General features: G+C 40.6%; 1 protein-coding gene across 4 annotated transcripts; it reads right to left on the bottom strand.

Annotated features, from left to right (window-relative positions):
- Positions 1 to 318: 318 nt before the first annotated feature.
- PRPF18 (pre-mRNA processing factor 18) lies at positions 319 to 23,227 on the bottom strand. 4 transcript variants are annotated; one of them, XM_061582287.1, is made up of 12 exons: positions 22,972 to 23,227; positions 14,905 to 14,982; positions 14,206 to 14,232; positions 10,668 to 10,775; positions 9,297 to 9,410; positions 8,253 to 8,399; positions 5,308 to 5,355; positions 4,257 to 4,325; positions 3,826 to 3,966; positions 2,714 to 2,785; positions 1,751 to 1,906; positions 319 to 1,545 (listed from the first exon to the last, which is right to left on the bottom strand). In XM_061582287.1, exons 1-12 carry the CDS (start codon positions 23,035 to 23,037, stop codon positions 1,465 to 1,467), a joined length of 1,107 nt encoding a protein of 368 aa, XP_061438271.1. In that variant the 5' UTR covers positions 23,038 to 23,227; the 3' UTR covers positions 319 to 1,464. The 4 variants fall into 4 exon arrangements, with proteins under 4 accessions (XP_061438271.1, XP_061438273.1, XP_061438272.1 ...); XM_061582289.1 differs by lacking the exon at positions 5,308 to 5,355 and having other exon boundaries at positions 22,972 to 23,226; XM_061582288.1 differs by lacking the exon at positions 14,206 to 14,232 and having other exon boundaries at positions 322 to 1,545; positions 22,972 to 23,225.
- Positions 23,228 to 23,771: the final 544 nt, after the last annotated feature.

Below are 23,771 nucleotides of genomic sequence, written 5' to 3'. Positions count from 1 at the left end.
TATCCTAAAATACACATTGTAAAAGATGTAATACAAAATTCAGAGAAATGTGAAATCCAAAGGATAATTATGTTCCAATCTACGCCTGAGTCTGGGGAGGTACATATCAGATCAGTTTGCATCAGAATTCACCGAGACTGAATTCCTCAAGTATCCCCAGTAGTGGCTCTGCTCTTCTGAAATATCCTCCTTTAAGGAGATTCTCGAGGCTCCCACTTTACTCTTTCACATAAACTGAATGTACTTGCATTTTAACAGGCAGAACAGGGTAGAAATATTAATCTTGTTTCTGTATGTGTAATAGATAGATAGATATAGACATAAAAAACAGGTCCTGTACACCTTTAATTAAAATGGATTAGGTTCTCACTGAAAACAGTGTTGTCTGGAAAACCTATAATTAGTTGATGCTGTAGTAGTTGATGCTGTAAAGTACCCATTCTACACATTTTGCTTTTATTTCCAAATCTGCTACCCTAAGAACATGCAACTGAATGCATTCTTACCCATTTACGCTCGCCCTCCATCTTCCCTCCCCTCTCTCTTTTCACTCTCCTCATGTCATATTTTAGATTGTAAGAGCAATCCCTTATTGCTGTTCTGTAAAGTGCCATCCACACTGGTGGCATTAAAAATAATGATAAACAACAAGAATATTCAACCTTCCATTCTTTAGTAGTTAACAACAAGCAAATCTATGTCCTTTACTACCAGGTCCTAGTAAAGGGTGGAGATGGGTTCTTTGAAAGATCTCTTCCTTTTACCACTTACTTAATAGGATCATTATCTTCCAAATTATTGTACAAACTTCAGTGCCACAGAAATTCTCCCAACGCAGAAAAGATAGTATTTTATAACAAAGTCATAAATCACAAGCACAGAAAAGAGATAGTAGAATTCCAGTTTAGACCAGTTCTGTTAACCCCAAAGCTCTCGCGCTACACTGTGTAGTGTCCCAGTGACAATTGTGAAAAAAGGTTCATTTAAAAAAACTGACACATTTCACCACTCTGTGTACATTTCTTAAAAATATTTTTTCCTGTAAATGCAGTACAAGAAATTATAATGGTCCTATGTACAGCAATAAATACAACTCAGCTCCAAATTTGTGACTCAGCTTCAAATCAATCTTTAAAAAGCAAAATGGCTTGAAATCTAAAAGGCAGACTAGAACTGAACCGTTTGCTCTGCTAAAAATTAAAAGGAAAAAAACACACAAAACCTGCCCTCAATTAAAGCTAGAGTAACAAGCTTGCAATATGTGCCAACTCTGAATTTGAAGAAAATATACATGTTAATCAAAAGACAAATGAATGTGACCTGTTAGACTGAGCCTAGGTAAAGCTGCCTGCCTTTCTTCTCCCATTCCAGTTCATGCCAATTCCCAAATTAAGTGTTCTCATAGAGACTGTTTTCTTCTCTCACAATCCATATATTCAAGAGCAGAAATCAACTGCCACATTGTCACAATGCATTGTACTCCACACATTTGGATGGGTCTGTAGGGAAGTGTTTCTGGCAAATGGTCATCAGCCTCTTCAAGCCCTACAGCGATAAATACAAAATGGTACATTGGTAACACATCACAGTGACCAAGATCAAACATGGAAAGAATCCACAAGGATTGCAGCTACTGGGTAGAACAGGGTGGGTCCAAATCTACCAGATTTTCCCTTATGTTATTTGTGCTTACAAATGCTGAATTCTTAAGTGGATCTCTGGACAATGAATCTACCACTTTTTATCTTACCTGGATGTATTTTCTCTGAGTTTCATCATTGAGAACATGAGCCACATGCTTTGAGAAAATCTTCTCTCGACCAGTTCGAGCATGGATGCCAACCATAGTGACGCCGATAGGCCAAGGAGCATTCCCAATGGCCATCTGAAGATAGGCATCATTGGCCTGCAGAAATAAAAATGAGTCACTAGTTGACAAGGCAAAAGGCACCAGGCAGGAATGATACAAAGCCTATAGAAAACACAGAGCATACAGAAATAGCTAAAAGATAGAAAGCCAAGAGCTCCAGCCTTCAAGATGTGGCTTAACAATTTGGGGGCAGGAGCCCAGAGGACCTCATAGCCTCCACGCTTACAAGCTTTATGTGAAAGTTTCACTATAATTAAAACTATTATATACACACTTATATTATATACACGCATTTGACACTGCAATAAAATTAAAATTTCTAGAAATAGTAAAAATCCCACTAACTCAGTTTAAAAAAAATCCCGGCATGCCCCAGATCTTATTAATTTAGACAAAACTCTTCAGAAGTTGGATACAGTCCTGCTGTTAATCTGCAGCCCAGATGATCAGTGTTTGACAATGTTCACAGAAGAACGTGAAAGCTGTGACAACATATGACATCAGGTTAGACAGCTTAAAAAAAAGCTGGCCCAGGTCAAAAGTGATGCAGATCAGTTTGCAAAGAGCCCTGCACAGTACTCTGAAGTGCCAATGATCAGCTGATTGCCAGGGCTTCAAAGCTTGCCAAGAGCCCTGCACTATGCTTTGAAGTCCTGCTGATCAACAGTGCTTGCAGGGCTTCCAAGCACCATGTCACCTGACATCACTGTGACATCAGGTGAATGATAAGAAGGCAATCCCACTCTCCTGTCAAATTTGGCCAGATCCAGTTTCCTAACCCTGCCTTAATCCAATTAAGATTCAGGACACAAATATCATGGACTCTTCTTAAGCGTTCACTACCTTCACATACTCCCTTTGCAGCATGAACTTGATAATGTCCGTTATCGATTCCTTGATGTCTGCAGGAATAGTCTAAAGACAGACAAAAAATCAAAAATCAAATGGGCAACTAAATGCTTCACTGCTTAACTCCCCCATGGTCAGTTTTTCCTATCCTAACCAATATTGCATAGGAGTAAATCCGATTGAACTCAATAATCATGCAAATGATCAGACCTGCCTTTCCCCTCCTTCTCCTTTCCTCTCCCTTCCTCCTCCCCCTCCCCTGTCCACTTCAGCCCTCTGTCCCTCCCCCCTCCCGGTCAGTTTTACCTATCAGCAAGTGGCTTGGACTGTGAAAGAGCAACCCAAATTGTGTTTGCATTTTGACCAATATGTAGGGCAGTCCAATATCTCAGAGAGGTGGTCAGGTTTCCTGTTCCCCTGGTGCATTCACTATAGCTGCCTAATTTCCCTGCTTTTTAAAGTTTGATAGAAATATCTGTGGGCTATAGGTACGTTCTTAAAATGCAAGGTATTTTGCTTTGGTGAATTTTAATCAAGACTGGAGGAATGATTGACCCTTACAGCCAAAAATGTTTACTTTTAGAGACAGTGCGTAAGAACTAATGAGCCAAAAGAAACCCAACCCCTGTATTTGTGCATGAGTTACTGACATAGACAGGTGCCTCCAGAGCAGCAGGGTATTCAGATACACAGCTGGTAGCCTCCTCTTTGTTTGGGAAGCACTGCTTTTGGCCAAACTGCACCTATGCTTGCCCCACACCTGAAGTTATAAATGCAAGGCAGTGAGCGTAGCTTGGTCAAAACAACCTGGCAGGCAGGATTTGGTCCAAAGGATAGAGATTCCCCATCCCCTGTGTAACATAGTTAGAAAACAGTTGACTGAGAAAAAGCAATCTTGCTGAATTCCAAAATCCAGTTTAGGGCAAAATCTTTATTAGGCCAACCAAAGCGTCATAAAATAGCGTGCAAGTTTTTGAGTTCTCAGAACTCATCAAGCTAGATTGAAAACAAAGTGGGTGGTGGTAAAGGTGGTGAAGAATTCTCTGGTGGTAAACCCATGTCTGAATCTGGTAAGGGACTTAAGACATGAGGGTTGACGAAGTTACCCTTTTCCGAAGTTTTCTGAACAGAGGTCTTAGATATGATTCCGTCTGCTTCTGAGTGGCACTATTTAGCTTTCCTTGTACACCACGTTTCACATAATCTTCTCTCGCATTCAGCTCCTTAGCCCAGACTCCAAGAAGAAACTGAAGATGACAAACAAATTTAAGCCATACTGCCACACAGTGGCCAAATATGAACAGTGTCCATATACTAAAGCGCCAATCCCATGAATTTGCTTGTAAGTAAATATTACTTGCAATGATACTTAATTCTGAATGAATATGCTTACGGCTGGCGTGTAAATATTTAACAATCATATCTATAAGTGAACTAAAGCCTTTCCACATATAGAATAATACTGATAATTAATTATGGCCCAGCCACATCAATTTTTGCTTATCGCTCAGAGGTTCTTCCTTGCCAGGCTTTTTACCTTTAAGAATTTGGTTATGATATCCATGTCTTTATTATCATCCCCTTGTCCTAAAGCTTCTCCCAAAGCCTAGAAAAAGAAGAAGAGAATTTCTATTCATGTGCATTTCCGACAACAAAAATGGATGCAAGTTTATATAAAGAATACCATATTCCAGATAACATCAGGAGGTATTTAATAGCATTATTGAAAGGCTCTCCTTTTTAGATTTCATAGGTTAGGGTTAAGAGCAGTACCCAAGTTATAGCCAAGTGTTTGCACATGTCCTATGGAATGTTTCAGTTTGTTCCTCTGAACAAAAGAGAGTCTTCGGTTCCCTGAGAGGGACAGACACAGCTCTGTGCAGATCTGACATGTCGTTTCAGGAGAGGTGATGTCTTCCGAGATATGACAGAGAGGTTGCAGAGACTCAGCAAATCCAATGATTGCCATCCATTCCCGCTGATCATCAGGAAAGGTTTGGTCTCTTGGGAGACAGCATAGGAAGCCACCTTATACTGAGTCAGATCCTCAACCCATCCAGCTCAGTATTTTCTACTCCGACTGGCAGTGGCTTTCCACGGTTTCAGTTAGGGGGCATTCCCAGCCCTGCCTGGAGATGCCATGGATTGAAACTGGGATTTTCTGCATGCAAAGCTAATGCTCTGCCACTGAGCTGTGCCCCTTCTCCTTGCAAGCCTGAGCAAGAAGGTTGTTAAACTAATCTGGCAGGGAAGGGAATCAAAAGCCCCAAGATAAGAGCTGAGCCATGAAGGAGGGACAAGAACATGTGTGACAAAGGAAGATGCAGGACAACTTGTAAGTAAACACAGCAGGGAAACTCGGAGGGCGTTACACTCATAGCCTCTGATGTCTACATACTAACACATGGAGTATGCAAAATTAACAGGATGAACTTGCCATCCTAATACAGGAAGGTCAACATGGACTGACAGGTATCACAAAAACCTGGTGGGAAGAGGCTTATGAATGGAATAGAGTACCTGAAGGGTTTGTCTTCCTCTAAAGGAATAGACCCAAGAAAGGGAGGGGGAGACAGACAGACACATACCTGCACCGAAATCCATGAATCTGAGAATGGAAGGTCTGTTGAAAGCATCTGGGTATGGACAGAAGAGGAGAAAAACAAAAGTGGTACCATTGTGGCAGTATACAAATGGGGATGATGTGTTCCTAAAACAGGGCAAGCAATTGTAGTAATGGAAGGACTTTACTCTGTGTTACTCTGCTAACAATACAATGTGTGATAAACTCTTGGCTTCCTGACAAACTTTCAGAAGGTAGGAGCTGTGATCTTGGACTTAAAGACTGGCTGAAGTGGTGGGAGACTTGAGGAAAAGTGGCTATGTCATCTTGGAATTTGTGCTTCCAAGGGGAAAAGGCCATAGCTCCATAGTAGAGCGCCAGTTTGCATGCCAAAGGTCTTAGGTTCAATCCGTGGTGTCTCCAGGTACGGCTACGAAAGACCCCTGCTTAAAACCCTGGAGAACCACTGCAAGTCACTGTTAGTGGTATTGAGCTAGATGGATAAATGGTCTGACTTGGTATAAGGCAGCTCCTACCTGATTGCAAGGGATATGAAAACTGAGCGTAGTCAGATGTGTAACTTGGTGTTTAGGAAAGCCAATTTCAAAAAGCTGTAGGATCCCTTGGCTAGAAATTCTGAAGGGGGAAAAGTCCAAGAGGGATGGAAAATTCTGAAAGTGGAAATAGTGAAAAAACAGTCACAAAATGTCCCAGGAAGAGAGACATCCAAAGAAGCCAGTTTGGCTACACAAGGCATTCCAATGAGTCGTGATTTTAAAAGGACATACACAGGAGACAGAAGGAGGGACACTTAACCAAGGATGAGTTCAACAGAGTGGCCCAAACCTGTAAGAATGGCGTAGGAAAGGCTAAATCGCAGAACACACAAAGGCTTACAAGTGATGCTAAAAAAAGAACAAAGGGGGTTTCTTTGGATATGTTCAGAGGAAGAAGAAGGAAGGGATAAGTCAGCCGCTCAGAGAAGTTTTAACAGGTGATGGATAGAAGATGGAACAACTTATCTCTAATTTTGTCCTGGCTTTCCATAAGGGGAATTGTATTCAAACTGGGAAAAGGAGAATGAATGACATAAGGAGAGACAGCCCAGAATAAATAAGAACACAGTTACATGGGATCTGGGTAGTTTATATGACCAAGGGCCAGATGGATTACATCCCAGGGAGCTGAAGGAGTTTGCAGGTTTTGCTTCACAGTCACTGTCTGTGAATTCTTGGAAAACTGGGGAGGTGCTCAAAGACGGGAGATGAGCAAATATTGTACCTGTCTTCAAAAAAGGGTAGAAAGTCGAGTCCAGGAAAATTCAGACCAATATTGATTAATAACAATTAATATTGATACCTAACAGATTATTAAGTAGTTAGTTTGTAAGCATTTTGAAAACAGTGCATTGACTATTAAGAGTCAGGGTTTAGTGAAGAATACATCATGCCAAGTAAACCATCTCCTTTTTTAAAGAGAGTTACTACTTTAGTAGTTCATAGGAATGCCATAATCACAGCATTTCTTGATTTCAGCAAAGCATCTGAAAAGGTCTCCCATGATATTCTTGTTGACAAGATGAGAAAACATGGGCTGGATAATTCTACTGTCTGATGGATCCACTGCTAGTTGAATAACCATAACAAGTGCTGATTAATAGCTTTGCATCAACCTAAAGAGAGGTCTCAAGTGAAGTGCCACAGGGCTCTATCCTTGGTTTCTGAGCAAATATTTTTATAAATGACTTGCATAAGGGCATAGACGGGATGCTTATCAAAACTGCAGATCACATGAAGCTGGGAGAAATAGCTTTCATTTTAGAAGACAGAATCAAGATTCAGAAGTACAACTACTTTGACAGGCTGGCACACTGAGCCAAAATTCAGAGATAACTAAAGTCCTGTAGATAGGTACAAAAAAGATCAAAGGCAAAAGTTTAAGGTGGGGGAGACCTGGCTAAGCAGCAGTACACATGAAAAAGACATAGGTGTCTTAGTTGATCACAAGCTCAACACAAGCCAGTAGTATGATGTGGTTATTTAAAAAAAGTGAATGTAATCTTAACTGGCATTAGCAGAAGCACAGTGTTCAGATTACAAACAGTAATAGTTTTCTGCACTGCTGTTCAAGCCACATCTGCAGTCCTGTGTCTAGTTTTGGTGGCATATTAAGGAATCTGATCAACTAGAAGAAAACTAGAGGGTGTCCAGAGGAGGGTGTCCAGGATGGTGAGGGGTATGGAAACCAAGTCCTATGAGAAACGGTTGAAGGAGCTGGGCATATTTAGCCTGAAGAAGAGGAGATGAAGGGGAGGGGAGGCGTAATAACGGTCTTCAAAAATCTGAAGAACTGTCCTGCAAATGAAGAAGCAGACTTGTTTTCTGTTTGGAGAGCAGGTCTAGAGCTGAATCATGGAAATTGCTAGGCAGCAAGTTTCAGGAGGAGAATAGCATGCTTCTGGCCACTATAGCTGCAACCATATGCATGAAAATGTGCTGGCCAATCTGTGTTCCAAGTAGGGAATGGGAAGTTAAGGGAACCCATAACAACATCCAGAAACCTCTCCCCAATGCGCCTCCTCATATTTTAGCCAAATCATGCTGTCCCCGAAAGCCTTCTTAAAAAGAGCAGGTAAGGGAGTCATAACAAAAGGCTAGCAGGGCAGATTTCTGCTGGTCTCCATGCAATTTGGCCACTGTGGCCAAGTCCTGCACAGATTTCTGAAGCCCAAGAATTAGCTGAATAAGATTTCCAGTAATCTGGGGATGGGGTTCCTGTGCCCTTGCCTATGACTAAATAAATTAGTAAGAAAATATAAACCTTGTAAAATTAGACAAATAAGAATTATGCACATTCTCAATTTTTGTAATGTATACAGGTTGCAGAATCCATCTTTTCTTGGCGCAGAATTTATTTACCAGCATGGAGCCCTGGTCACAGTCTGGAAACAACAAAAAATGAATAAAGTACCTCCAATTCTTCAATAGTTGTGTTCTCTTCATGGACTTTGAGATCATTCTGTGTGTCATCCTCTCCCTGTTCCTGACCGCCTACGATTTCATTCAAATATTGTTGATCAATCTTATCCAAAGCAGCTTTCAGGTCATTCCTCAATCCCTACAGAAAGAAAGACAACAGTTAAGAGTATGTCAACTTAATCTGAAAAACATGTCATAGTCAAACCCCTGGAAAAAATGTTTGCTTAAGTGCTTTGCAATTTTTTATATACGGACTTTGAGTAACATGACATCAGACTACTTAACCCAGTTGGTTGGTTTCAACTGTATGATTTAGCATTACAAGACAATTCATATCACTGGCAAATCCTACACAGACATCTTTCAGGGCATACTGAGTCACTGGCAAGATAGTGTGGCAAGTGTCATTCATACGAATTAGGACCTCCAAGTGGGGGGAAAATATGGCTGCCACAATTTGAGTGATTGCTGTTCCCTTTCTCTGGAGGTGATCACATAGAACCCACTAGATGTATGAACTGATGCTAAGTTTCGGTACACTAATATACTTAAAAATTAGTTGTGCCAAACCATAATTCATGACTTTTAAATTGGTTTTCTAAGCAACATGTTCTCTAAAAAAGCCACATACTCAATGTGCCATGAAGGTATTCAGGTGAATGCATATAGCCAGGCAGGCAACCCAGAGGGGCAGCACAGATTCAGTCCCACTAGCTCAGCCATATTGACTTTACTCCAATTGGCCTACCACGGACAGTGTAGTATATGCTAATTTAAAAGGTCCCAATTCAGGCTCTCTCCATATCAAAACCATTATTTATAACACCAAATTGTACCAATGAGTTCATAACTAGATGGAAGAAGGCATCCCCTGTGTTTCCCTACTCGGGATTACACTATTTTACAATATATATTTCAGAAGTATATACACAGTTGCATTAAAAGCTGAAGACACAAGATGCCACATTACAGATAGAAAATGTGGCACACTCATAGTCGCTTAAATGACCTCTCTCATGCTTACACACCGATTTACCTTGTTCACTTCTGGTGCTAGAATTTCTATCTTTCGCAACCGCTGAAAGGCATCATAATCTGTTTCTCCAAAGAGCCTGACAGGTTCACCTCTTTCTCTCAGTCTTCTAATGACCTGCAAGAAGTCAGAGTGTTTCTTTCAAACAAATGAAGGAAAACAGAACAAGCCCATTCACACGCTTAACACAAAACAGCATCACACACACTGAAACAAAGCTATTCAAGATATATCCCCATTTGGGTATAAACCTCACAGGGCATTTCAACTCAAGCATTGTACTTGGCTCATTTTCACAAAATGTATCGTTGATATAACCTAATCTCTTTTTCTTGTTAAAGGGCACAGTATGAACAATAATATACGTAATGATGACAAACAGCAGCTGGTTAGTTAAACATCAATGGACAGACAATTATCATTTCAAATGTTACCGCTCCAACATATGGAACATACACTACCAGAGTTCTGTGATGGAGAAGGAGAGAACCTAAGATGCATTAGTAAGAAACACTAACCTTTTGAATGCCCAGGCTACACTTTGGGGCCAATACGTACAGGTATATGCTACACATTTGAAATCTGGATTGAAAGTAATACATTATCTCAGATGCATGAGGGGAGGGGATAGCTAATGTGGTGCCCTCCAAATATTGTTGGGCTACATCTGCCCCTGCCAGCATGGCCAACGGTCAGAAATGATGGGAGCTGTAGTTCAGTAACATCTGGAGGGCTGGTGCATATATTACAGGTTCTAGCCTCTCTCTAGAATGAGCTTTCCAATTTAACTACAATTAAGTTATATGTCCACACCTTGGAATGTTTATTTAAATCAGGATTTGAAACCACAGTTTAAAAATGGTTTTAAAATCCAGATTCAGTAAAAATCCTGATTAGCCTTAACCACAGTTAAAATCAATGGGTGATATCCAACAGTAAAGTAGACCCCATGAAATCAGTGTGCTTAAGTACATTGATTTCAATGGTTCTAATCAGAGTATGATTAACATTGGATATCACCCAATGCTGATATTCCCTTTAACTGCAGTTATGGTCAGACGCAGTCCAAAAAGAGTAGGAGGAAAGGGAGAGAGAACTCCTGATCTCTTATCTGCAGTTAAGAGTGAGCCATCATTATGTCTGCACTGGCTGTAGGCAATTCAAAGACTGGATGGAAGTAAAATGAACTGTTGTGGAATTTTTCTACATAAAGAAAAACTAGCCTAGTGAACATTCTCATATATTTAGCTAGCTAGTGTCTTTGTCTCTTGTATGGTTTCATGGTCATACAGTTACTACATGACAACTAAAATTCGCAGTCTATGAAATAAAAGTACCCCTTAGATTTGTTAATGGCCTGCCTATTGTCTTTACCTCTTGTCTAGAAAGAGTCATAGGCAACTTCTCCTCTGCAAGCTCTAATTCCAGTACTGGATTTGATGAAGTTATTGTCTGCTGCTCCTCTTCCTCCTCCTGCTGAACCTAGGTAGTAACAAGGAACATAACATAACCCACAGGTTTAAATGTAGGTACAGAAAAAATCTAACTCTCAGGAATATGGATTGCTTCTAAGGGCAGCTAATAGCACTATGCAGTAGAGCTGACATGCAAAAACCGACTAAAACCTCTAAGTACTGTCAATAATTTAACTTATTTTAGATTTTGCTTTGCCCTCAGAGTTGCACAACTTTCTACAGAAGTTTCATATACTGTAGATAAACTATAGACTGCAAGCATTCCTCAGTTTTCTCCTCCAAAAAGTATGGAAGAAATTAGAATTTCAGACAAAGCAAAGCAAAAACTTCTGTGAAGGGAAGCCTATCACACATAATTAATATGGTATTAAATATATTGAGATTATGGTAATACAGGTAACTAATTAGCCACTCAGGAAGCAGACAAAGAAAGAGCTATGCTTACTACATATAGCAATGACACTGCTACATAACTGGCAACCATTGTTTCTAACTGTAACTTGGAGACAAACTATGGGTTGCACAAACTATAGTTTGCCCACACCAAATACAATGGCAACTTTTGACTGAACCAAAATGTGATGGAGAAAATCTGAGCACATGAAAGGGCAGGGAAGCCAAACCATAGCTTGCCATTACATATGAACTGAGCCTTGAGTCAATCTCAGCTATTATTTTTCTGTGAAAACAATGACAGCCTGGTTGAAATGTCTCATACTTTCAAGAAATACGTATCAGGCATTTAGTGTCATAAACACAGGCAATAACTTCACCTATTTATGCAGAATGTCATTCAAGACGATTATCTATTCCTTGGCAAAAGCTCCAGAGGAATACACAGTGCACATCCAGAGCCATTTAAGGAGTAAGCAAAAATATCTTGAAAGGCAGTGATTTTACAGGATAGAAGCACTAAGCACATTGCATGAAACAATATTTTAAAAATGCATGATCATACGCATGAATATCTGTAAGAGAAGTTAGTTATGATAATAAAGGAGAACTCCCAGATGAAAAAAAAAGATTTAAGCCATTCTTTCAGCTGAACTGTTACAAGCAATGTCTGTGCCAAATCAAATCAATAATAAAGTACTTTCTTTCAGTACTTCCTCTTTACAAGCAACTCAAACACCTATAACGAAGGCAGTCTAAGCAAAGCAAAAGCACCTAAATCTGTAAAATGTTGCCAGCTTTTTGCCTCATTTTAAATACATTAACAATATTCAAATGAAATGCTGAGATCCAGGAAGCGCTATGAAAGCTTTGGGCGAGTTAGACTTTCTCCAGTTGTGTTTATTTAACAAGATTCCTTGGGAAACTGGTTCCATCCACACTCCTTATATTTTAACCTAATTTCTCTAAGTAGAGCACAAGCATCAAGGACTAACGTGAAATTGCACAACTCCTTGATATTACTGCCATGTAAGCTAGTGAAACTGTACTGACAGCCTGAAAATAAAAAAGAATGTTTTCCTAGATAATTATACTAGACCCTCTGTAGCAGCCACCTTCCTCACATTTTGCCTTCTCCCTTAGAGTCATGCCACTCCTGAAGGTACAGACCTGTGCACACTACCCCATGGAGTTCTAGCTTTGCCTACTTTCATCAGTAAGCCCAAATGATGCTAGATGGTCTGAGTCACAATACTCCCACTTCTAAGAGAAGTTATAAATCTTCATTTTTCATACATTTTGCAAGGAAATAAAAATAATAAGTTTAAAAATACCATACTTCATAGAAGCTAAGTTTCATTGCATATTTGATATAGTATATTTGAAATACAGTAGGACCCTGCTTGTTGGTGCCCCGCTTTTCAGCATTCCGCTAATACAGTGGCGCCAGCAGGGTGATCAGCTGTAGTGCAGGGAGCTCCAGCCACCGCACTCCAGCTGACAGCTATCAGCTGGAGCACGTGAGCTCCCCGCACTCCAGCTGAAGCACGTGATCAGCTGAAGCACGTGATCAGCTGAAGCACGTGATCAGCTGAAGCACGTGATCAGCTGAAGCACGTGATCAGCTGAAGCGTGGGGAGGTCGCGCGCTGCAGCTGATCCCTGATTGTGTGCTGCAGCTGATCGCGCGCTACAGCTGATCCCTGTCCGCTGTAGCGCAGGGAACTCACACGCTACAGCTGATCGCTGTCAGCTGGAGCGAGGTGGTTGGAGCTCACACACTACAGCTGAGTAGGGCCCCACTTTCCAGTGGTTTTCGCTTTTCGGCGGTGCCCTGGAACAGAACCTGCCATATGAATGGGGCCCTACTGTATCAGATGTCAAATGGAATTGCCTTTATATTACTGTTAATACTTCTCTCCAAAAGAGACTTTTAGGAACCTCTGCCCACAACATCTTAGTTCAGACTTCTTCATCACCACTGATTTGATTTTAACAGGCATGAGGACTTACCAAAGATATACAGAGTCATCTTCTCAAAGGCCAGCTGGATTTATCAAACATGATGGGCCATACCATGAGGCAGAGTGAGATGGCCTGCTTCAGGTAGCAGATTTTGGGGTCAGGACAGCAAATTGACAATTATTTAGTTTTATTATGTTTTATATTTATCTAAATCTGATGCGGCTTATATTTAATCTCATGTTGTGATTGTTACCATGATTACCACAATAACCCAGCTTCACCGTATCAACTTGCAAGATATTTTATCATTTTATGTACTATATTTTTTGTTATGGCCTATGAGCAGTACAGAAATAAAGCTGAACTGGTTCCATTAATTCCATTAATTAATTAAGTCCATTAATTCAATGGTCTACTCCGAGTGTGACTTAGTTGGGTATCACTAAGGTAAGAAGTTTACCTCTTTTCCTTCCCATAATTAATATTTCTATCCTACTCACATCCAAACTGCTTTGAAGACATACAAAGGAGGGGAGGGGAGAAAAGGCCTTACAGATGACTCATTTGTTAGGTGTCTTAAATTCAAGCCAATTTATTATTTCCTTCCTAACTGAACAATAACAAAAAATACAAGCTGCATTTCATAGTATTTCAAAAACTGGATATTCTGTGCCAACAGTGCAATCCTAATCATGTCTATTCAAACATTAAGTCCTACTGATGTCAATGGGGCCTATTGCCATGTAAGTGAGATTAGGATTACAACCTAAGAAAAGATGATACCATCCAATTCTATGCTTCTTTGCTGGACTTTTAAGCATTGAAGACACCCAAAGAAAACTGGACCAGTCTCTAGAGATGAGCAGCCTCTACTTCATTTTATGAGGTGGGGGGGGGGGTTGGTTATAACAGATCCAAGGTACATGCCTGCTAGAGCACAACTTCAAAAGAAAACAAGCTTTATTCTCAAGCAGCCTCATGCCCTTCACAGAAGAAGCCAAACTATAAACACAAATTCAAATCGCTGCATATCCGTGCATGCCTCCTCCTGCATTGCAAATTTTGCTTGAGAGCTCATACCTCTCCTGGTGGCTTCTCGTTTACAGGCTGAAGTGCAATAGTGAACAAAGAATTATTTGTTTTTTTATTAAATTAAATAATAAAAAGGATAGAGGAAATATAAAAATAGCATTCATGATCCATTTATTTTAACAATCTACTTATTCAAAATTTGTCCTGTCCATCATAATGTTAACTAGCTGGTTAAATTACCTCTAATCTCTCTCTCGCGCGCATTATTTTGATCATTAGTTCCCACATTCCAAAACTGTAGAAATTTACACCAATATTCCAAATAATCTCTTTTAGTACAATGTTCTTCACAGAGCTTCCTATAAGTTATCCTGGGCATTAAAATCCTATGCCAGTAGTTCCCAAACTGTTTTTGCTACAGACCATTTGAAAATTGTTGAGGGTCTTGGTGGACCACTTAATGATTTTTCTGTCTGTTGTAATGTGCTGTGCTAGATGATGTACCATTTTTTAATTGTATTTTTATAGACACTATGCAATCATGGACTACAGTATGGGAACTACTGTCCTATGCAATATACTTCTTTTCCAGTCCTCTAAAACTAGAAGTTGTTGTATTTTCCCATTTTTTGTACTACCATTAGTATCATTAGAAAATTCTCCATTACTGTAGAAACTTTTTAAAATAGGATCAAACAGACATTGCACAGCTAAATAGAAATACTAACATGACTATTATCACATTACCTTGTAGCCACATCTTTCAAAATATGCCTCTTCTTCCTTCTTAGCTAGCTCACTGCGTTTAAAGTATTTTTTATTTCCCTGAAAGACACAAAATTATTTACTACATTATGATGTTTTATACACAACTGACAATTCTTTCAATAATGGCAAAGGGTGTCAGATTCCTAACTGCCAAATGACAGTTAACAAGTAGTAATACCAACTAGTGTACTAAAAAAATAATAATAATCAGCCACACTCATTTATTAATATAAGATGATTGCTAGAAAAGGGCCACTAGCAAATTCTCCCCCATTTGGTCCCAATGGCTGGCTACCTTTTATTCAGAAACAATTGTTAGCTTCCAGAGGATTATTTATAAAAATGTTCCGCTTAGTATAATAAAATCTCTAAGCAATTTGCATAAAAACAATAAAAATAAACAGTATCATTCAACACAATTTCCTAAAATGAGACACCCTATTTGTTTAATCTATATGCAAAACATATCATACGGAATGCGGGATTGGACCAAGAAGAAGGAGGTGTGAAAACTGGAGGAAGAAATATCAATAATTTAAGATATGCAGATGATACCATACTACTAGCAGAAACCAGTAATAATTTGAAACGAATGCTGATGAAAATTCAAGAGGAAACCACAAAAGCAGGACTACAGCTGAACGTCAAAAAGACGAAAGTAATGACAACAGAAGATTTATGTAACTTTAAAGATGACAAAGAGGACATTGAATTTGTCAAGGATTAACAATACCTTGGCACAGTCATTAACCAAAATGGAGACAAAAGTCAAGAAATCAGATGGCGGCTAGGACTGGGTAGGGCAGCTATGAAAAAACTAGAAAAGATCCTCAAATGCAAAGATGTATCACTGAACACTAAAGTCAGGATCATTCAGACCATGGTAATCCTGATCTCTATGTATGGACGTGAAAGCTGGACAGTGAAAAAAGTGGATCAGTGAAAAATCAACTCATTTGAAATGTGGTGTTGGAGGAGAGCTTTGTGCATACCATGGACCCCAAAAAAGGCAAATAATTGGGTGTTAGAACAAATTAAACCAGAACTATCACTAGAAGCTAAAATGATGAAACGGAGATTATCATACTTTGAACACATAATGAGAAGTCACGAGTCCCTAGAAAAGACAATAATGCTGGGAAAAACAGAAGACAGTAGAAAAAGAGGAAGGCCAAACAAGAGATGGATTGATTCCATAAAGGAAGTCACAGACCTGAACTTACAAGATCTGAAGAGGATGGCTTATAACATGCTATTGGAGGCTGCTGATTCATAGGGACACCATAAGTTATAATCGACTTGAAGGCATGTAACAACAACAACATGTACCACAAATAAAGCTGAGCAGTGTACAAAACAAAAAAATTAAAAATTAAGAGTCCAGAAAAGCTGGACATAATAATAATAATAATAATAATAATAATAAATTTATTGGTCGCCTATCTGTCCAGGTTAGTGGACACTCTAGGCGACTTACAATAACAAAAAGCTATACATAATATACATATACAAAAACAAACCACAGTCCTAAACAATTTAAAACCAATTTCCAATTAAAACATCATAAAATTAATCCTCCTTAATCCCACACACACACACACACACACAAAAGCAGCACACAAAAAACAAACAAAAAACAAACAAACACCCATGCCACCCCAGCCAGCCGGCTTATGTATCCCTCCAAAGAGAGACAGGTGGTAGCAATCAGTCCCAGCTGGCTGGGTACCTGGGGCCTGGTCCTGCAGGATGCACATGTACATTTTAAAGAAGTATTTAAATATCATTACTGTCTCTGCCTCACCCATTACCCAAGGGTGGGCATTCCAGAAGGCAGGTGCTATTACTGAGAAGGTCTATTTCCATACTGTCACCATACGGCGATCTGCTGGTTGTAGAAAGACCAGCAATATCTCCTTGGAAGATCTAAACTATTGGCTTGGTCTGTACTGGGGAAAGCAGTCTTGCTAGGATAAATGAACTTTCAAATCGGAATGATTTAAATATGGGTAGTGACAATAATTTATGGCATGATAGAAGTAACTGCAACTAGAAAAGGCATATTCTATACACTCACTAAGAGCAAATACTATAAATCTAATAAATCATATTCATTTATTACTGGGTAGACAGAAATTCCAAATTGTAAAACATTTAGGATTTATTCAGGATAATTATACCTTCAAGATAGATTAGGTGCTCTGATGCAACTGTAAAATACGTAAGCAGGGCAAGTTAGTAGATAGACAGGAAAAGAATGGGATGGATTTCCCAAGAGAAACAGAAAGTTATCAAGCATAACAATTATCTTTTCTTTGTGACTAAATCATTACCCACAACTCTTTTCGTCTCTGCTTTCAGCAAACCTATGACCTGATCCAGCTGGGGCAGATGTGCATAGATGCCAGCATCCCACAAAAATACCTCTCAGAATGAGAAACGTCATACATAAATAGATGCTAAATGAGTGGTTCCTGACATTGAAAAGCCCTTGGGCCAATAGCCAGGGTTGTGCGTGCAGAGCTTTGATCACCAGAAACAGCAACAATAATCTCATTCATTGGTGATCTCTCATGGCCAAGTAAGATTGTCTTCCAGAGTAAGGTCTTTAACAGTGGGTCCGTAAGTGACTGTGGAGGCCAATTCTGGATCCACACAGCCTCCCACAGTGAGGACATAGGTTTCCAGATGAAAGATGGTCACGATGAGGATTTGCTTGACATGCCTTCTGCTTAGCTCGTTTGCCCCTTTTGCCCTGTACTCGTGCTTCTTCAAAGTCCATAGCGCCTTTGATAATGGCTGACCTGCAATTGGGACGCTCATGGGCCAAGGCCTCCCAGTTCTCAACGCTCATGTTACACTTTTTTAGATTAGCTTTGAGAACATCTTTAAACCTCTTTTGCTGTTCACCGATATTCCGTTTTCCATCCTTAAGTTGGGAGTAAAGTAGCTGCTTTGGAAGACGGTGATCAGGCATTTGAACAACATGGCCGGTCCAGCGAAGTTGATGTTGGAGGATCATTGTTTCAACACTGGTGGTCTTTGCTTCTTCCAATATGCTAACATTAATCCGCCTATCTTCCCAAGTAATTTGCAGAATTTTCCAGGGGCAGCGTTGGTGCAATCTTTCAAGAAACTGGGAGTGGCGTTTATAGATGGTCCATGTTTCACAGGCGTACAGTGAGGTCGGTAGTACAATGGCTTTGTAAATAAGCATTTTGGTCTCCCTGCGAATATCCCAATCTTCGAACGCTCTACGCTTCATTCGGGAGAATGCGGCACTCGCAAGCTCAGACGATGCTGAATTTCAGCGTTCATGTCAGCTTTTACAGGAGATGGCTGCTAAGATAAGAAAAGTGATCAACATTCTCCAGCATCGCACCATTAAGCTGGATTGATGGTGCTACAGAGGAATTGATTCGCACTTGCTGATGAGGCATTTTGGGTTTTTTTATGTTAAGCGAGAGGCCAAGCTTGTCATATGCTTCTGCAAAGACATTTAGGATAGTTTGAAGAACTTCCTCTGAATGTGCGGAGACTACATTATCATCGGCATACTGAAGTTCTACGACAGAGGTTGTAATACCTTAGTTTTTGCTTTTAGCGTGAGATGAAAAAGCTTTCCATCTGTTCGATAAGTTTCCCCTCAACAAGGTGTAGAATTATGGTGATGAAAATAGCAAATAAGGTCGAAGCAATGACACATCCTTGTTTGACGCCTGATCCCACTTTGAATGGATCACCTTGAGAGCCATTGTTATCCAAAATTGTCACTGTCATGGAGGAGTTGCAAAATATTCACAAATTTATCAGGGCATCCAATTTTCAGAAGGATGGTCCAGAGAGCAGTTTGATTTCCATTATCAAAGGCCTTAGTCAGATCAATAAACGCCATATACAGAGGTCGGGTTTGCTCCCTACATTTTTCTTGAAGCTATCGTGCAGTGAAGATCATGTCCACCTATCCCCCTGGAAGGACGGAAACCATTTTGGGATTCAGGGAGGATGTCTTCTGAGATAGGTAGGAGGCGATTTGCGAGAATCCTTGCAAGGATTTTACCTGCGGTAGCTAGAAGAAAGATACCTTTGTGGCATTAAAAAAGCCCTGTGCATCATGAGCATCTGCAAAATGCTGGATTTCTTGAGCTTTCTTTATCCACCAGGTGTTCTTAAATTCTCTAGTTCTTCTCTGGACCTCAGCCTTTACACTGGCATAGTTTTTTTTCTTAGCAGCACAGTTAATGTCTTTTTGCCATATCTGGAAGGCTTTCCTTTTCTTGTCAATGATATGTCCAATCTCACTATCATTCTCATCAAACCAGTCCTGATGTTTCTTAGTTTGCTATCCAATAACTTGTTCACATGCTGCAATAATGGAAGTCTTCAGTTTATTCCAGTGTTCCTCAACGTTTTCAGGGAGTTCCGTAGGTAGATGTTTCTTGAGAGTTGTTTGAAAGCAGACTCGCTGAATAGGATCTTGAAGGGCGTGGATGTTCATTTTACGTCTTGGATTTCTTCTTTGGAGCCTACATTGAGGAACAATATTAATGGCCATAGTGGATTGGTGATCTGTCCAGCAGTCATCGGCACTCGTTATGGCCCTAGTGAGGAGTACATCACGACGATCTCTGGCATGGACAATTACGTAATCCAGGAGATGCCAGTGCTTAGACCAAGGGTGCTTCCATGATGTTTTAAATTTATCTTTCTGGTGAAAGAGTGTGTTTGTAATGTGCTCTGCACATTTAGTCAGAAGTAGAATGCCATTCAGGTTGCTATTGCCAACTCCTTCTTTCCCAATGGTTTCTGGCCATAAATCAAAATTACTCCCAACTCTTGCATTGAAATCGCCCAGGAGGATAATTTTATCCTCCTTAGGTATCTCTGATAAGATGGTATCCAGCTGAGTATAAAAATTTTCCTTGATGTCTTCATCAGCATCTAATGTTGGTGTATAAGCACTTAGAATAGTTGCCTGCTGGTTTTTGGCGAGTTTTAATCAGAGAGTTGAGAGTCGTTCATTAATGCCAGTAGGAACTTCTGACAAGAGCTTCACAAGATCATTTTTAATAGCAAAGCCTACTCCATGTATTCATCGTTCTTGTTCAGGCAGCCCTTTCCAGAAGAAGGTGTAACCTCCTTTTTCTTCCTTCAATTGTCCCTCTCCTGCTCTTTGAGTTTCTTGGAGTGCTGCTATGTCAATATTAAACGTCTCAATCCCTCGCGATGATGGCAGTCCTGCGTTCAGGACGTTCACTATCTGTATTGTCCAGCAATGTCCGTATATTCCACGTTCTAAAGTTCATTTGTCTTTTGCAACTGCTAAGTGGTAACCCCACTGGACACGGTGATCCAGTCAGAGAGAGAGATGAGGAAGACTATGTTTAGGGCACCTTTTCTAGCCCCCTCCCCATACGGGGTGAGCAGAGCGGATCCTGAATAGGACTGCTCAGTCGTGCATATAGCTGCCGAACTACTCAACTGCCTCGGTCCTTGAGCCAGGATGACTGAGTCTGTATCCACCGCCCATGTGCCAGTCCATGACTAGGGGCTTCCGGATTTCACAGTCCTGCCGCCGTCGCCATTCGCCGATCACCATGGGGCTTTTGTTTTGATTTGATTTGGTTGGAAGACGCCTGTGCGTGAATTTGTTTTATGTGGGGAGATAGGTGCACGACGATCAACACAATCTTGACAGAAAAAGGCTTTGATCCAATGGCATGGATACCACAACAATTGGAAATCTTTTATCTACTGCAGCCTTCATCCGCCTTCACAGCCATTGTAACATACACATTGTTATCCTCCACCTGTTCTGCCGTTGAGGACATTCTTGAATCGTTCTTTGTCTGGTTCCTCTCTCTTGACTTTACCGCCATGGGTGACCCTACTGGGAGTACATGACTCCCGAAGGCATCACTCATAGGGTCCATTGGAACACACAAACAGCAAAATGTAGAACATACCCCAAATTTTCTTGCAGCAGCATGTTGCAGTCAGATTGGTAGTGAAGGACAAGCTGTCTTTCAAGGTAGCTTGTCCTACTTGTCTGCCATTAATTACCTTCTATCTAAAGAACCCTAGACAGCCAATGTGGTGTAGTGGTTAAGGTGTTGGACTACGACCTGGGAGACCAGGGTTCGAATCCCCACAAAGCCACGAAGCTCACTGGGTGACCTTGGGCCAGTCACTGCCTCTCAGCCTCAGAGGGAGACAATGGTAAACCCCTCTGAATACCGCTTACCATGAAAATCCTATTTATAGGGTTGCCCATTAGTCGGAATCGATTTGAAGGCAGTCCATTTCATTTTTCAAGGGACCCTAACAAAGCAACCTGGAAACCACCAACTCTGAAGGCTCACAAATCCAAATTTTAAAGACGCATAAATAAAGCTTATTCAAAACACTATGCCAGACTCTAAATCAAGGGTGGCTAACCTGTGGCCCTCCAGATGTTGCTGGACTCCAATTCCCATTAGCCCCAAGTCAGTATGGCCAATCATCAGGGATGATCAGAGTGGTAGTTCAGCAATATCCAGAGGGCCAATCTGATTAAACTGGCATATGGGTGACATTTGGAAGGTAGCCAAAAGAACTGGAAAAGCAATTGGAAAAGAAAACTTATTATTGCTACAGTGCATGTTTTAAAGTGTTTTGGGCTTCAGAGATGTCAAAGAACTAACATAACTTCATTTTCAATCTACTTTTTCCAGTACCTTAATTTACTGGAAGTTACTTTTGCAAGTTAGAAGCTGGTTTATTATATTTATTTATTTATTACATTTAGCCATAGCCAAAGCTCTCTGGGCAGTTTACAGCAACAGTTGGAGGAATTTCATAAATTTAAAATTGTGACAACATTTTAAGACCTTGGCAGGGTTTTCAACATTCCTGCCAAGAGAAACTTGGGAAACTGTTATAATGGATTCAACCATGAACCACATACTTCTCCAGTCATTCAGCCTAAGCCTTTTTTAAAATGTACAAGTCCGTTACCTGAAGTCAATCAAACCTTAACGCACTGCTGAATACGTATATTTTGCTGTTTTAAATTTGTACTTTAAAACTACAGTAAGTTTGGAGCTCAAGTGCATGCATTCCACTTTCCTTCCTCTTATTAGAGTTTTTATTAAAACTTAGATTACAGAGAAGTTACTGAGTGCATACACTAATGAATTTTAACAGGTACATCAAATTCTTTTATTTGATCAACTTCAGCATGCAGACTTCTCAGCTACACATAGCAAAACTCAAACACCTCAATCCTTGTATTAGCAGCAGCTGAAAATCCACAGAAATAGATACTTTTCTGCTGGAATCGCTTCTTTCAATGAAGGAACAGTAAAATTTTGTCCTGTTTAACTCAAGAGGTGGCACACAGAAAATGTATTCACTTTTCAAGATATAAACCAGAAGTGCTTCCATTTTTTTCCTTACCAGTCCACTGTGTGTGTGTGTGTGTGTGTGTGTGTGTGTGTGTGTGTGTGTGTGAGTGTGTGAGTGAGTGAGTGAGTGAGAGAGAGAGAGAGAGAGAGAGATTATTTTTGAAGACTGGTGGTGGGGAACAAGAAAGCCACTACTTTCCACCATTTGTTATTGACAAGACTTTTTAAACCATTTTTAATATACATGAGCGGCAGAAATTCAGCAGATGCTGCAGATAGGAGCATCACCTGTTGCTTTCCAGCTTATCACGTCATTATTAAAGGCAACTAGGATTCAAATCCCCGCTCAGCCACGAAGCTCACCGGGAGACCTCGCTCAGTCACTGTCTTTCAGGGTAACCTACCTCCCAGGGTTGTTGTTAGGATATAATGGAGAGAGAAGAACCATGTACACCACTTGGAGCTTCTTGGAGAAAAGGTGGCATATAAAAGAAATAAAATAAACTATCTCAAGGAATGTGAGCAAGGGGATAGCAACCCATGATGCCAATTCCACCGCTACCAAAAAAACAAAACAAAAACCCAACCAACCCATACGCACCCACCCCAAAGCCGGCGCCGCCACCCGTCCCCTCTTTGGGGGTATCTACTTCTTCCTTACCACCACCAGCTCCTTCTCCTCCAGCAGCTTCCGCTTCCGCTCTATCTCCGCCTTGAGAATGTCCATGTTTTCCTTCTCCCAGGCCAAAAACAAAGAAAGCGGCCGTAGAGGCCACCGAGCTTGTCCAAGTTAAATCGCTCCAGCGGAAGTCCCGCTGCAAAACATCCGGCTCTCGCTCCCGCGCAGCCGCATTGGAAGGCCCAGTCTAAGACGCAATGCCTACTTTAGACGGACAGTTCCCTTGTCCGCCACGGGACTTCCTGGTTACTTTCTACGCCATTTTCTTTCCTTTTTAGAAGGATAAAACTGATAGATAGATATAGGAGACAATAGAGAAATCCCGGTTTTTCTCATAACTCTGCTTTGGCAGTGGGCGGTTGCTTGCCCCCCTCCGCCCTCAAAATTAGAAGCAAGGACTTTGTGTCTTTCAAACTCGTGTATTATAGTACACAATAATTAGTTTTTTCTTAAAAAAAGAAATACATTACGCTACAAATGCAAATATAGTCTGTAGTTTATTATCTTCATAATGCGGAAGCCTGACAGACATTAGCTTGCAACTACAACGTGGCTCAGTCTTGTACCCATATTGCAGATTCGAGAAGGGGGGCGGCACAACTATGTTATATCATGATCTCTACATATTGGGACTCAGGTTTGTAGATGCTGGCTTACAAGACCTGTCACCTCGCTCTTTATTAGTGAAATGCGTCGTCACAAGTACAGATCTCCACTGCAACGCTGCGAAAACTAGCTTTGTGTTGCTCTAACCTATTTTTTCTAACTCTATGGGGCGGAGA

The sequence above is a fragment of the Rhineura floridana genome, chromosome 8 (assembly GCF_030035675.1).
Source record: "Rhineura floridana isolate rRhiFlo1 chromosome 8, rRhiFlo1.hap2, whole genome shotgun sequence".
Taxonomy (NCBI): domain Eukaryota; kingdom Metazoa; phylum Chordata; class Lepidosauria; order Squamata; family Rhineuridae; genus Rhineura; species Rhineura floridana.
The sequence above is the reverse complement of the archived record's forward strand: the minus strand, read 5'-3'. Positions and strand labels throughout refer to the sequence as shown.